Raw genomic sequence first — 16831 nt, 5'->3', positions numbered from 1 at the left:
AAATCAGTTAATACTCCTTCATACAAATACTTGGGTCCAAGTAAAGCTAGGGGATGGAAAGTACTTGTCCAGGAAAATTCCAACAATCATGGGGCTTAACAGGGGTGCGTTCTGGCACCTACACTCTTCAACTTATTTATGTCTGACCTCTCATCAGAACTGGATACATGCATCTCTCATCCGCTAAAGCTGGGAGGGCTCTCACTTTCCAACCTCTTGTACGCATACGATCTCGTACTGGTCAGCCAGACCCCCATTGGTCTCCAACGCTTATTGGACACAACTAGTCGATATTCTACCTCTAATGGACTAACCATCAACCATGACAAAACGCAGGTTATGAGGATACATCCGAAAAAGGAAACCTCCAAATACTGCTGGCATATAGCAGACTCTCCAATCGAAGTGGTTGACCAGTCTAATGGGTCCATTAGGATGGCGGGCAGACATTGTCCGCCCGCCACCCAATCGTAGAACGGGACCGCCCGCCTGAAGGGCGGGGGTCCCGTGGGGGGAATTAGGATGTGCCCGCCACAGTGGCGGGCACATCCTGTAGTTTTAGCATTGTGGCGGGCGGTGCACTCTGCACCGCCCGCCACAATGCTAAAAATGCATTTTCCCATTTGCATATGCAAAGCGGCAGGCACCGCGCGGTGCCTGCCGCTTTGCATATGCAAATGTGGGGGGGTACCATAGGAACCCACCCTGTCCTCCCCCACCTCTGCCTACATCAGGGGGGCCCTCAGGGGGCCCCAACAGCACAGACCGCCTGCCTTTCCGTGGCGGCATTGCTGCCACGGAAAGGCTTGCCGAAATGCCTATCTTAATATGGCTGGCGGTGTCTGCTTGACACCGCCACCATATTAATCATTTTCCGCCCCGGCCGCAATGCGACCGGGGCGGAAAAGTGGCAGGCGGTGTTTTGCTCCGCCGTGGTCCCCCCGCCATTCTAATATGGCGGGGGGGAATACAGGGAAGGATGATGGGCGGATTGCCCCCGCCAGGCTGGCGGTGGCTACCGCCAGCCTTGCGGGGGCAATCCTCCCGTCATCCTAATGGACCCCTAAGTATCTAGGTGTGATCATGGATAATAAGGGGACTTTCAATCCGCAAAAAGAAGCAATTAAAAGAAGAGGGAACTTGATCACGGTAGCCATAAAATCGAAACAGAAAACGGCCAGCCCTAGCCTTATCCCACTGCTACAAGTCTGGCAAGCGAAACTCTTCCCGGCAATCACTTATGGGAGTGAGTGTCTGAGGGGAAGAGATGCATTGACTTTGGACAGAACTGTTTCTAGAGCTCCCAGAATAATATTTAATTTACCAAAGTACACTCGCCAGCCCAAATAAGGTTAGAATTTGGCATGCAATGTCAAGAAATAGCCCGTAAAGGATCCTATGCTAAGACCTGGTACAGGATACAAAAAACTGTAGTAGACACACTGAACTCACATTTATGGTATGAAATACATCTAAAGAGGGAGTGTGCAGCAAGGTCTTATTTGACAGCATCTATAGATTGTCTGGGACTCAAGGAACTCTGGGCCGCCTCAGGGTCCTATCCTATAAATTGTCAACAAAACAGTGAAAAAGCTATCACTAGTAGAAGACAAGGTGACACTCAAAGAAAGAACCCATGAATGGCTAGTGGTTCACAGCTATGATAAATCCTTTCCACAACCATACTTAGGCACTGGCTTCAATAGAAAGAGGAAAGACAAATATCTTCTTTCGTTTCGCATTTTACCATCTTTACCTCCTCTTCCCCCATGGAATCGACTTCAGGATCAGTCTATATGACGCCTTGTCTTGGATGCTAACGAAAGTGTATTACACCTACTATGTATATGCAGAAATCTACGGGCCAAACGGCGACAGTTATTAAAGCCGCTCTTTGTAAGTAAGCGGACAAGAACCTGCAGAAAAGCTGTGAAGGCATGTTTTGGAGATGGAGACTAGCATGTCGCGTTGTTCAATTCATGGAAGCGGCAGGGGCAAAAGCTCTTGCATCAAGTGACCAGACTGCTTCATCTTTGAGCCTCATGGCCCCTTAAAGCTAACAGCAAATTCTTTCTTCATACTGTCAACAACTAACTGATGATGGAACAGTCCCTCTCTTTCTCTTTGCGAATTGAGCCTTGCTTTTTTTAACTTACGGACTGTGTAAACATTTACTGACAACTTCCCTGTGCTTGTTAATATAATTTAAGAAAGTTTTATATGTTTTATCTAAATGATTTTAGAACATGAATTTCGCTGCCACTGTTCTGTGAATGTTAATATTACTCATGAAAGTTCTATATGTTCTATGTACATGGTTTTAGAAACATTAATTTTGCTGCTATTACGTTTTTTACATGGAAATTGTAAAGGTTTTAATTTACCAAACAATAAATATTACCTTACCTTACCTTACCTTACCCTATACCTCTCTCAATATATCTTCCACCTCAACTCTCTGACTTATCACAATCCTCTTTCTACTACTCTTTTCAATGCACTAGCCTATTTCTCACCCTATACCTCTATCAGTATATCCACTACCTCCAAACTCTCATTCATCCCAAACCCCATACCACTACTATGATCCCCAAAATAGCCCTTTCTAGACTCTCCCCTACTCCACCCCTCCTCGCACCACCTGGCACCTCTTTTACTATACTGATCCGCCTAAACAAGCTTTTTTAAACACTTCCCTCTGACTCTTCCCCTCCACATCCCTTTATACTCATCCCAACCCTCCCACTACTGTTATGACCTGGAAAAGAAAGTCTAAAGACTTCACTCTTCTATCCCTCCACTATCCTTTTCAATCGAAATAACAGACTAACATGTCCACTTCTCAAATTTTATATTTCACTGTCCTAATTCACCGCTAATCTTTTACGGGTACTGGAGTAGCATGCTACACGCTGAAAAAGCGATTCAACACCCCATTAGGGGAAACAAGTGCTATAGATATATATGCAAACCTTTGTCCTTCTGCTATCCTTCTCAATCCAAATAACTGACTATCATCCACCACTCAATTTACTTTCATATTTCACTATCATAATTCGACACTAATCCTTTAATGGGTTACAGAGTAGCGTGCTACTCGCCAAGAAAGTGCTTGAACACCCCATTAGGGGTAACAGGCGCGGCATAAATGGAAACCTTTTGTCCCTCACACATCCCTCCACTATCCTTCTCAATCCAAAGAACTGAGTAATATCCACCACTCAAACTACTTTCATATTTCACTATACTAATTCACCACTATTCCTTTATGGGTTCCGGAGTAGCGTGCTACTCACCAAGAGAGTGCTTTGACGCCTCCTCAGTGGTAGTAAGTGCTATATAAATGCAATTACAATACAAAGCCCTTGTTACCCTAAACTGTTGCTATTCAAATTGAAACATTTACTGCATCAAATAAACAAATATTATTCACCTGCCAGCATACTCAGAGCATAGTATGTGGTTAGGTATGACTCGGTATGCCACTGATTGACTGTGTTAGGCCATATGGGTTCCGTTGGTAGTGATAGAGTAAATTCTACACAAATATGTTTTGCAATAATTGGTAATCCATTTTTAACTGAAATAATGTGTCATGCATTTATAATAGGCATGTGTTAATTTTAAAGCTGACTTTAGTAAAGTATGCCATACTATAGATTGGCTCATTATATTACAAACAAATATATTCATGTTATTCTTTCACCCTTTGTTTTGTCATTATTAGAGGTAAATACATTAATTTGGAGTAATGTAGACTCTCACTAAATTAAAAAATGCATTTGGTGCTGTTTTTATTTTGTGTTTAGGAGTCATCAAGTCTCAATGTCCAGCTGTGTATTTTAATTAGCAGAGCAGAATATGTTCCTTATGATAAGAGACACTGTGTGTATTTTAGGGTGTGAACGTTAATGTTACACCTGCATTGAAATGAACATGTTTAGACTATACCAGACTGGTATGAGAGATCTTACTTACGGTAACTTTTGCTAAAGATGCTCATTGTGCAAACCATGGGAAGGAGGAGTATCCACAAGTGAAAAAGCTCAAATTGTATTGAATGTTCCATCCTGTGAACTGTGAGGGATGTATTTTTCATTTATTGAATTTGATGATTTAATTGTGTGTTCTGGTATTAGTTAGACACTTTACCTTAACCACCTTTGCAGGCAGCATTCCCTTTCTCTCTTGAGACCAAAATCTCCTTGTATTTCTACTTATAGAGTTACTTTCTAGAGCAGAGGTCTTCAAACTGTGATCTCAGGGGGAATGCCAGCCTCTGGCCAAAAGAAACATCATGCTGACAGCACTGCTTTGTTTTCAGCAGGGAAAAAAAATAGTAATGGGCCATTACTAACCTCTTTTGTCATGTTTATCTGGCTGGAAGAAGATGTCGAAAGGGAAGGGACTACAAATTATCTTCTGCACCCCCACCCCCATTTCTAATAATCATCCTATACATACTTTTACACATTAGTATGGCCTGCCTGACCATAATAGTATGTTTGGCAATCATGTGTTTGGTAGGGGGAAGGCCCAGCCCTATTTAGGTTCCAGGTGCAACTCATCCCTCCCATCTAAATGCAGATCTCTCTATTCACTACAGCCCTGTCACTCAGAAACCCAGACAAGGAATACACAACTCAGCAGAGGCAGGCCTGGATAGTTAGGCAAGAAAATACCTACATTCTAAAATGGGTATTTTCAAACACAGAATATTAAAACCAATTTTACTAAACAATGTATTTTATTATTCTGAGTTAAGGCATACTAAATTCGAATTTCTACCATGTTCCCAGAGTCAGTTAGGATTATAAGAATGTAATAATGTAACTGCTCATTCTGGCCTATGGAGAACAGGTAGCCTTCAATTGTGAAAAACGAAAAGGGCTTTAATTCACTAATAGAACACGCTACATACATCAGAGCATGTCCTACCTTATACTCACAATGCACCCTGCCCTTTGGCCTACCATAGGTGTGTCTAATTTGAAGCAAAGGGAAGGTTTAGGGACTGGCAAGTGGGTGGCCAAGTCGACATGGCAGTGCTAGACTGCACCCGGGCCATGCAATGGCAAGCCTGAGACACACTTTACAAGCTGCTTCTGTGGGTGGCACAACCAGTGCTGCAAGCCCACCAGCAGCATTTGATTTACAAGTCCTGGGCACACATGGAACACTGTACTAGGGGCTGACAGATAAATCATATAACCCAATCATGGAATCACCAATTAGTACATCAATTTAACATAAGGAGCACTTGCACTGTGGCTCTGATTAGCAGTGGCACAGTGCCCAAAGCATAACACCAGCAAAAACAAAACAGAGGAGGCAATCCGTCAAAATGGAAGGCAGACTCACGACAATGATTCCAGGTCTTACAACTCCTTTGTAAACTCAGCACTCAAGCATGTAAATATTGTGTAGATGAAACTTATTTATTATCCACAAATGTAAACAACCAGGTAAGCAATAAATCAAGATCTTGCCAAACAAGAAAAAAAACACTCATGATTTTTGATTGTCGATATACAAGATCTTTATTCTTTTTTCAATTCTTTAAATTTAGGATCGCTGGCGCGTTTCATCCTCATGTACTTCTTCAGGGCTCTGCTATACTTGAGAACTTTACTCGACTTGAAAATTCTTACGTATTATCAAATCGAAAGGCATGGCATGGCAAGATAGTATAGAAAGGGGAAAACGCAAGTATGTGAGAAAATGTTGCTCTTCTTGATCCAAAGTGATCTTGTTTTTGCTTGAATTTCTATTATAAAAATGAATGCGGGATATGTATCTCCCGTGCGCCGAGGTTTGGTCTGGCTCAGCAAACTCCTACTACTCGCTCACCAACTAACTTACTTGTTGAGGTAAACAGCCTTTAGTACACATTCAGAAATATGCAGCACCATTACAATGTGGGCAATACAACAAATGTGTTGCTACCACACTTTCCATTACCACACGTTCCTTTACCACATAAGTTGTTAAAACAACTTTCATTAGGGAACGTGTTTGTTGGATTTTAAATCCAACACCTCCCCTACTGTTGTACAGACTGGAGTTGGAATATTAATATACTATTCCAAAGTCTAGCGTTCCCTACAGCAAGTTGTTGTAACAACTTATATGGTAATAGAACACTTGGTGACAACTCCTTCGTTGGATTGCCCACGTTGTAAAAGCATGCATGATTGCGTCATATATCCACTTGTTAACAGTGCCCCACCAACAAGCAGACAGTACTCTCTTGTAAACTCATAAAACTCACCCACATGGTCACACAACAATTTAACTCCCTTTCTTAACCGCATCGATGCGGTGCATTTTCCCGTTGTGTGCTGGAAAATGCAAAAACACATGTTCCATGACGAGCTGGGCTCGTCATCAGCGTAGCAGGAGGCTACCTCATGACGAGCCCAGCTCGTCATCAGCGTCGAAGGGGTTAAACAAATGCTCATCTAAAGTATCCACTACTTGCTTACTTGCATTGTTCACTCTTCCATCGGCTCATTAATGGAGTAGCAACCCCCTAAAACATCTAAACCAATTAGCAATATGTTAACTTGCTGACCGCATTGTCTGCCTCCCATCCCAACACATACATCTCACTAACTCATGCACAAACTCACTTACTGAAAGTAGTCAGTAATCCGCAAGCTCACTTGCTGGCAGTGATCACTCCCTCATTAAGTCCTACCACTTACTTGGTATGACTCACTCATTCCCATTCCTCGGCAATACTACCTTGTTAATGTCTATTACTCAACTTCATTCAATAACTGTAAGTACCTATCACTAAGCTGACTCACTGGCAGCACTCACTAGATCTCAAAGTGTCAGTACTCCCTCTCTGGGTGACACAACCAGTCCTCAGACTCAATTGCTTTCATAACTTGTTCTTTTGACAACTTTTACTACTCACTCACCCCCAAGCTCACACCCCAAGAGTAGTCACTAACCCACAAGCTTAGCTACCGACACTGGAACCCACTTGCTATTATTCTGAACAAGCTCATTGATTAACAAAATGCGCTCTGTCACTTACTCACCCACAAGGTTACTTATTGATGATAATCTCCCACTTTCAATTTCACTCACTAATGGTACGCACCCCCCTCACATTGTTTATGCACTGTGGTCTTGATTTCACAAGCTCACTTCTTCATAGTACAGATTCCTCCCATTGGTAACCCAAGCCACTCACTCACCTAATGATGTGAGGCAACGTTCCCATATTAGGGCACTCCTAATTGACGAAGGGCGAGGCAGCTGCAGGCAGAGATTGCATGAGGTGTTTGTGTGTGGGGGCATGTCAGATGTTAACATATGTACTGGTTTGTATCAACTCTCAGTAACATTTACACCTTTAATGACCAATTTCAATGCCCAAGGTTTCGTATTTTTTTTCTACAACACCACTGCAGGTTTCCTGGATCCTAGGATACACCTTATAAAACAGGACACATCTTTAGCATTAGACATATGCTTGGCCATAAACTCACCCATGAGATAGTTCAAACCAGTCTTCCTCTATCATCTCTATATCATATTGTGTGGGTTATCTGCATTTTACAAGACCTGGGGCCAGATGTAGGTGGCTAAATACTGGTCGTTATCGCCGAAATTTGGTAAATTTTAGCGTTACCGACCAGTATTTAGCCATGTGCGATGTAGGTATTACCGAACGGCATCGGTAATAAGGAATAGGTAAAAATAAGGGAAACCAGTTACCGATTCCTTATTTACGATTGGTAGACAAAAGTACCGAATCGGTAAATAGGGAATCGGTAAAAAAACGCAAATGCAATGTACTAAAATCGATAATACCGAATTTGCTAAAAATTGTTATTTAAGAATCGGTAATTAGCACCGACTCAAAGCAGGTGGTAATCAGGTGCACTGAATATAAACAGCCCGAAAATGCAACAGTGTGAACACAATGGTGGCCCTCTATGTGATAACAAGGCGTCTACATTTGCGAGCAGCAGGACTGAGGATCTGGAGACGGGAGGAGCGCGTGTAGATACTGCGTGTTACACTGTTCCAACTGACTGAGGCTGGAATCCATGAGAGGTACAAGCTACATCCAAACAACATCCTGGACCTGATACGGGACCTGCCCCCATACCTGGAGCATCAGACACCAAGGGCGCACGCCATACCAACACATGTGCAGGTGCACTGTAGCCTGCACCTACTCGCATCAGGAAGTTACCAGGGTGTGATAGCTGCGGCAGGTGGTGTGTCACAGAGTTGCTTGTCTCGTTTCTTCAACTCCTTTTTGGGAGCCATGATGCAGAGAATGCATCACTACATATGCTTCCCCAGCACACAGGCGGAACTGCAGAAGACCAAGCTGGATTTCTACCAAAAGGCACAGTTCCCACAGGTAATAGGGTCCATTGATGGGACGCACATTCCAATCTGCCCACCTGCAGCTACAGAATACATATACCGCAATCGCAAATCCACGCATTCCATCAACGTGCAGGTGATATGTGATGCAGACTACATCATTACTGACATTGTGACCACATTTCCAGGGAGTACCCATGACTCTTACATATTCAGGAACAGTGGGATCTACACACGTCTGGCTGCTGGTGAATTCGGAGAAGGATACCTGCTAGGTAAATCAATGTGACACACCCTGACGTATAGCTTGGATGAATGTATTGGTGACTCAAATTAATGGCACTTTCTTTCCCATTTAGGTGACAGCCCATATGCTGTGCAGTCATTTATCCTAACTCCATATCTCAAACCATCCACCCCAAGTGAGAGGAGATACAATGTGGCAAATAAAAGCACATGCAACGTTGTGGAGCACACCTTTTGGACTACTAAGAAGCACGTTCCGTTGCCTCCACAAAAGTGGAGGTGCACGTCAGTACAGCCCCACCATCTGCTGCAAAATAATAGCAACATATGCAATGCTGCATAACCTTGCCACAAGGAAAGGAACAGCAGTGGAACTAACTGACTCCGAGGACAAGGGTGAGGACTGTCCACAGCCAGAGCACAGCGCAGCAGGTGTGACAGCAGCACCGGATGAGAGACACAAACGGGCTGAGATAACACACAACTATTTATGAGTAAGTAAGGAGACATAGCCAGTTACTGTAATTGAGTGATGGTGTTTAATGATCATAGCACACCACCAAGATCAAAAGCAATGTCCATACAAATATGGGTTACGTCACCCATTTGAGTACAACCATATCATGGCTGGCTCTACTTCTTGCGCCCATGCGCTGCACTGCCAGGTTCCTTTGCCACACTGTCCGCAATGCCAGCCTGTCCAGAGCCAGCGCTGTGGTGTTTGCTGCGCCTCCTGGACTCTGTGGGAGGGGGCGTAATGCTACTACGGCTAGTAGCCTCTTCACTTTCACCCCCATCACCTGTGGTGGCCACCTTGTCTGTTTGGAGCACTTCAAGTGCAGTGGTCACTGTGACCAGCCCCCTAGCCACATCACGACTGCAGTGTGCCATCTCCTCCTGCATGGCCACCGAGCGTCTGCACATGAGAGAGGTTGCAGTGGATAGGCGGTTCAATACCTTGGTGTAATTTTCAAGTTTCTACCTCTCCCTGTGCCTTGACAGACGGTCCTTGTCTAACTTGCTGCACAGCAGCCTCACAGCCTCGGCCACATCACTCATGCCCTCAGCCATGGTGGTGTTCATGGCACTGATGCCCTTCTCTATGCGGTGCATGTGGGCATTCATGTGTGCCATCTTCCGCTGCACTGACCTGGTTACTCATCTTTGCAGGTGCTGGACCTTCAGCATGTTACCTTCAAGCCCGGCAAACACACTGTCATCTTTGCCCTGGAAGTGAGAACTGGCTGCCCTTGCCCTGCAGCGTCTGGAAGTTGTGTGGGCACTCTCTGTGGAGGACTCTGATCCTTCCCTGTTAGCATCCTCAGCCACTGTGGACTGTTGGACCCCTGTGCTGTCCTCCTCGGACACCTCCATCTGCTGGGGGGTGGCCACTGAATGCCTCCTGCCTGTTGGTGGCGTTGATGGTGGCGTTTGTGATGGTGGTGGTGGTGGTGGTGGTGATGGTGGCGGTGCTGGTGGTGGGGTGGTGTGCCCGGCAGACGACTGGACCTCCTCCTCTTGTCTCCTCTCTGTCCTGGGTGCCTTCACTCTGCTTCCCTCAGCAGTCCTGCGAGATGGCTCGCCTGTGAAGACAGAATGTACATATGCTCACTATCTGGCAGCAGTTGCATTGTAATAAATGTAATGCCTGCCAATCACACTGACTGTCCTCTGCTTGCTAATGCTAATTGGTGTAACATGCCTTGGGTTTGATGGATTGACTGTTCTGACGAATGTATGACGTTACAACGCATGCTTTTACCACGCATGCTGTTACAACGCAGGTTTTACTACTCATACCATTACAACGCATTACACTTGGGGGTGCTGGATAGTGAATAGTTTAATTTACTATTCCAACTCCAGTCCCCGTGGACACTAGGTAAGGTGTTGGATAGTAAATTAAACTTATTCCCTATCCTAGAGCGCCCCCCCAGTGTAATGCATTGTAATGGTATGCGTAGTAAAACCTGCGTTGTAACAGCACTGCATGGTAAAAGTTGCGTTGTAAAAGATGTTTACCGTTCTGACATGTGTTACTTCTGACTACATCTCCCATAATGCATTGCAGGTTATGAGTAAAACATGTACTGGAGTGGGAGTTTCTATGCCTCTCTGGGGATTGGGGGTAGAGAGGGGGGTGCACAGCATGCTGTGAATGCATCTTATTTTGTTTTTTGGCAGCTCTGGCTGAGCTGTCTGCATCGCCAACCCCACTCACACTCTCCGACTGGAGGGTGGACTCAACCAGGAGATCCAGAACAGTTGGTGCAGGTGCTGTGTTCCTCCCTCCACCAGTTTTGTTGGCCTGCTTCTGCCTCTCTGCCATCCTCGCCTTAGCAGTCTTCCTCAAATCGTACCATCTTTTCTTCAGGTCCTCATTGGAGCGCTTGGTGACTCCGATGGCGTTGATTTAAGCTGTATTGCAAGCCAGATCTGCCTTTTTGAGACTCTGGCACGTGCAGGGACGGCTTTCCAAATAAACTATAATGGTCCTTGGTAACATCTTCAATGAGGACCTTTTTATTTCCACATCTGTTTCAGTTACTAGGATGTTTTGTGTATACAGTGACACTGTTTCTGTGAGAAAGCTCCTGCACTTTTGTAGGCATGGATGTTCTACCTATCTATAAATTATATATGCATCTAGAGAGCACATTCCTCGTTCTGAAATCAAATGAAAATTGCCTCACATTAAACTGGCTCCTGATTGGGACTCAACCCCATCCACAAGCTATGAAAGACCTGCAACACTTGAAATGAGAACGAGTTAGTTTTATCGTTCAATGCTAACTAATGTTGGTGCTGGAGTCTGCTTTCTATTTGTACTACCTCAGGCCATGAGTCTCATGAAGCTGTCACTGGTTTTATTCCTCCTATTGCTTCTTAAAGAGATCATTGTGAAAGGATTGCTCAGCTTGAGGTGAATTGGAACCTGCTTTTAAGCTGAACTAGTTTAAGAGCAGCAGGGACTGTGAGGCTTATCATCTTATCAGCTCTAATGACATAACCTGCCTGCATCCATCCACAAATCTTCCAATTTATCCAATCTTTTTTAGCATGCACTCATTCAACTATTTTCCCATCCATCCATGCACTCCCCCAAAATGTACTGGTATATACCATCACTCACGTATTCATCACTCCATGCAAACACTCTTCTATCCTTTCATTGAATCATTCACACATTCACCAGCAACAACATCCACACGCAAACTCACAAATCAATAATCACTTTTACAGATTAGCTAGAACTATTGGCCCTGCCAATGCCGGTATTAAATAGACATTTAGAATTAATTATATATTTATATGCAACCTTTATACTTGTATAATTTGCATTAGCCTTTTGTATACTGCTTATTAAAGGATTTCTTTATTTAAACTGTTAAATTACTAAAAAGTTCATAAAAATATTGATCAATTATTGCATATTCCTTTCTTGTAGTTCCTTTGTGGAAGACTAGCTGTCACAATCTACAGCAGCAATCATGGTAGGTCGCTCATTTGTCACTAAATGTTGTTACTGTTTTCAAACCATGGGACAACCAGCAATGAAATATGTAAAGCTTTCTATATCTGATCATCATGCAAAACGGAATTAGTATATGATTTATGCAATTAAACTTAGCAGGGTACAAATCTATAGAAACAGGGAGGGAGATGAAGATTAAGGTTTCAAAAATAAATGGGCAGCTTCATACACAACTGACTGGTGAGTTCAGTAATGTTCTCTTGATTCAAGTGACCAGAGGCAAATCCAGAACTCAACCAAGAGACTGGGGGAAACCGTCATAGGTGAGTAGACAATGTTTCACTGGACCATTTGATCTATTGTTGCAAAAATGACCATGAATTAAGTTTGACTAAGATTAAGTTTACTTCTTGAGCAATTTTAATATGGGTTGCAGAATCATCGAAGTGCAAGGTATAGATGTTCTTCTTTTATTGATGCTCAATATGTAACTCTGCGGTGTCTAAAGTTACCAGTTTAACATAATAGGCTATATGTGTTGATTGTTTGGTACATGTTGGGCCTCATAGCTTCTTGGAGTGGAACACTGAGTAGATGAATATTCTGCACTAGTTTGTTTGTGATGTTCGTGCAATTCTGAAGTACTGAGCAGTAGGGAAGTAGAGGCCTAGAATAGGTCATGGATGAGATGGTTGCACACTGCGGAAATAAGATAGCATTTTAACATCTATAGGATGCCTTCAGTGCATGGTTGTGTGGGTAATTTTCCCTTTCTGCAGGGTCACTGTGAATTTATTTGCCTTTTTGCTGAACCATATTTTTGCTGGCTAAATAACTCCGTGGACATTACTCCTGCTAATCAGGGGTAAAGTGCCTATGATCCTCCTTTCAACATGGTAAAATTGGTATACTCCTGATTGGCATAATTTTGCTTGCCTACAAGTTCCTAGTGTATGGTAACAAGGTATACCCGTGGCCTGTAAGTTAAATGTCACCAGTGGACTGCAGCATCCACTGTGTAATCCACTACAGTGACAACATAAACAATAGTACAGACCTACCACTAGTATCCTGGCTGTGAAGATTCTAACTGCAAATACATTCATCTTGTAAGAATAGCCCCTTTTGACAGGCTTAAACGTTCCTTTTGAATATGTTAAACTTGCCCCTAAGTATGCCTAAGTGCCTTATAAGAAGATGAAAGTGTTCTGAGCACACCTGTTTTTACTGGATATCGACCTTTTTTAGATTATTATGTATCGATCCGTGTGCCGCGCCTAACTGAGTATACCTTAATACTCAATTCAAATAATACGAAAAGTGGCTAGCTAGCTGAATCGCTAGCTTAGACTTAGGTGCGCACCTAAGTCTAAGCTAGCGATTCAGCTAGCTAGCCACTTTTCGTATTAGTGCCTTATAAGGCAGGATGCGTGGTATTTCGAAGTAGGACAGGTAAAGGTTTGATGTTAAACATGTCCCTGATACGAAATTGCCCTCAACTATTTTCTTTTTACAGAGTTGGCTGTTCCATAGGAAGGCATTGGGATACAATATTAAGCTTAATTAAGGTTATTTACATGTAGGAAAAAAGCTACAAATTGGTTTTTTTTTACTTTTAAAAATTTGTTGCACACTCAATTCACTGGTCGTGCTGGATTTGTAATAAATATTTTGGAATGGTTACTTTAAATAAGTCACCTTTGCCCTGCTTGAAACCCCGGAGATTACATTTGAATTTAGTTTTCCACTTTAACCTGCCAGTAGTTTTCATTTAAAGAAGTGTAATGAGATGTGAGCTTGCTCTGAGGAGCAAAACAGTAGGTTGGCCTGAATGATCTGAGACGAACCTTCTGAACCAGACAGATTCGTCAAGGTGTCTGGGTGAATCCTTTTGATGTTAGTGTCAATCCCGGATTAAAATTCACATCCTTTTTGAAAGGTCTGTTGGGGCTTTAAATATGACAAATGGAGCACGCTTCAAAGAGGGCTCTTTATTTACAAGCAAATGGTAGGTGACACGTGCGCAGGGGGCTTTTGTTGCCTTCTCAGCCATTCAGGCCTCAATCACTGTGGGCCTTTTATGGCATTACATTGTCACAAGTTGTTTGACTCGTCTGCTGGGTTTGCATATAACATTTGGGGCACACTTCAGAGGAGGGGAACAGAACAGCAAAACAGCTTGTGTGTATCCACTGTCTGGCTGCTTTGGTATACCAGATGTCTGTCTGAAGATTTTGTGGACTGCAACACACTGGATTTTGGTGTCAGATGAGGGAGGACACAGGGATTAATCTCCTCACCTCCCCAGCTGTTAGACCCTAAACTTGGTGCAACAGAAAACTTCATCCAGCTTGATAATACCCAAAGTGAGTAGGGCTATCCACGGGAACCTTAACCCCATTGGTTAGGGCATCCCCAATGGTCATTCTCACCCATTAACATGTGTCTGACATAAATGTACCACCTCCAGTTACCCACTTCAGAAAAAGTCCTGCACATGTGGCAGATCATAGGAATAAACCTGCTGTCTGAGACCTGAGTTGAGCACAACAGGTCTGGTCTTGTTCTCCCCTCTGCACCCAGGACAAACAAGTGCACTCAAAGGGTCATAAGGCTTGCCTGCTGTTACAGCTATTGGGGTATAACAAGCTGCAAGAGGCTTTTCCAGCAACTTTCCAACGTATCAGTAGCAATTGGACCTGGACTGGACTGTGCCCTGACACCCTGTGATTCTCCAAGTACCTCTTCTGAGGCCCTAGGGTTTTTTAGAAGTGTACTTCATTGGTGTATTAGGGACTACAGGACTAAACCCAGAAGGTAAAATCCTTAACACTGATAAACCTTGTTAGTGTATCTGAATCCTGTTCCTTCGCAGTCTTGGTCAAATTGCTCCTAGGTCCTGTGCTACTGTGACCATTGTCTATAATTAGCACTTAGCGCTTTGTGCTTTGTAGAGCTATTTGTACTAAAAACTTTGGAAAAACGTAACTCCACTTCTCCTTGTTGGAGTTTTGTCATCCTTGTATCATTTTAAATTGTACTCTAAATTTTTAATTCATTTTGAGATTTTCTTTGCTTTTGCATTTTGACTTTATTAGTGTTCAAAAACTACTAAATACTTTACACATCGCCTCAAAGTTAAGCCTGTCTGCTCTGTGCTGTAGCTACCATGTTTTGAGCTCATGCACATGTGATGACTCTAAGGGCCCCCTTAGGATGGTGGGCAGATCGCCCCAGCCGGGCCGGCGGTAGCAATCCGTCTGCCATCCTTCCAGCAAAGACCCCCGCCATATTACTATGGCTGGGGGGTCCGCGGCTGACGGAAAGACCGTCCGCTGGTTTTCCACCCGGTTGACAGGGCGGAAAAGGGTTCAATATGGTGGCGGTGTCTGTTAGACACCGCCAGGCATATTAATACGTGTGCTGGGACATGCTGGGACATGCGTAAAGGCATGCGGAGTCTGCCTGTGGGGGCCCGTTGCAGGCCCCCGGGGACTTCAAGGGGTGGGGGTGCACATGGGGGGGGTGCCTATGGTACCCCGCTGCAGTTCCATGCACAACATGGCAGGCACCGCGCGGTGCCTGCCATGTTGTGCATGGAAGTGCATGACATGCCTTCCTGGCATTGTGGTGGGCGGTGCTGAATGCACCGTCTGCCGCAATGTCCGCAATGCAGGATGCGCCCGCCACTGTGGCAGGAGCATCCTAATCTCTGCAACGCAACCCCTGCACCTATGGTGGGCGGTCCCATTCCACGGGAGGAAGGCGGGCGGACAAAGTCTGATAAGTGTTCTGCCTGATAATGATTGATTACCTCATCAACTAATAACCCAATGTCTTTACTAATCCCTCATAGATCCACTCTACAGTGCATTTTTCCAGGCAGCAGATCTAGTACTGTCATGTGAAAAGCCACTGTGAAGTGACTGACACCTCCTTTTTTTCATTGTTGCCATTGCGTGACTGTACCCAATTGAGCTGATATCCTGAATTTATTCATAATTGACTTAAATTTAAAATTTGAAGTAATTCCATTGAAATTTGTGTATCATCTTTTGATAATTATTGAAGTAATAATTGAATAAAACAGTTGTGTGAAGATTTGACAGAAGATCTGTAGCGTGAAAGCAATTGTCACATGATTTCATCATTGTAATTTTACTGGTAGTGTTGACCTAGGCACAGAGATAGGGCTGATCCAGAAATAAGTAATGTATTAGAAATACATGAAGTTCTGTGTGAAGCACTCTTAACCCTCTGGAGCCATCTAACATCTCAATGCTGGCAAACAAATATTACAGTATTCAATATTTTTTCAGATGTACTTCACTTTGGGCCATATCTATCAAGCACAAATGTGTTCGCAAACGCCGAAATTCGCAGAACGCATTTGTGCTAAATGGTATGTATGTTGCAAATGTGCGTGCAAAATAAGGAATCGCAAAATTTGCGATTCCTTATTTTGCGATTGCATTTAAGGAATCGCAAATTTTGCAATTCCTTAAATGCAATATAAAAAGCAACAAAAAAGTGCAATTAAGGAATCGCAAATTACCACCAACTTCAAGTTGGTGGTAATTTGCGATTTCTTTGAAAAATTCACTTTTTTGCATTTTTCAAAGTGCAATGTGAAGCACATACATCACCTTAAGGAATGTATGTGCGCCACATGTGCACCCATGCTTATTTCAGGGGAGCATCAGGGTGTCCTTTTGGCACCCCTGAAATTATTCTCAAATTGCGAATCGCAAA

At 43.6% G+C, this 16831-nt stretch overlaps 1 protein-coding gene across 3 annotated transcripts in view; it reads left to right on the top strand.

The window, feature by feature from the left end:
* The window catches only part of LOC144755650 (cytosolic phospholipase A2 gamma-like), a 553672-nt gene that overhangs the window by 42902 nt on the left and 493939 nt on the right, over nt 1-16831 (top strand). For 2 of the 3 annotated variants that reach the window (XM_078644802.1, XM_078644801.1), the window contains exon 2: nt 12053-12098. In XM_078644802.1, coding sequence (XP_078500928.1) covers nt 12096-12098 — 3 coding nt within the window. In that variant the 5' untranslated portion in view covers nt 12053-12095. Of the gene's footprint in view, nt 1-12052; nt 12099-12349; nt 12403-16831 lie in introns of all 3 variants that reach the window. The other variant, XM_078644804.1, reaches the window with a different exon arrangement.

The sequence above is a fragment of the Lissotriton helveticus genome, chromosome 5_1 (genome assembly GCF_964261635.1).
Source record: "Lissotriton helveticus chromosome 5_1, aLisHel1.1, whole genome shotgun sequence".
NCBI classification, from domain to species: Eukaryota; Metazoa; Chordata; class Amphibia; order Caudata; family Salamandridae; genus Lissotriton; species Lissotriton helveticus.
The sequence above is the reverse complement of the archived record's forward strand: the minus strand, read 5'-3'. Positions and strand labels throughout refer to the sequence as shown.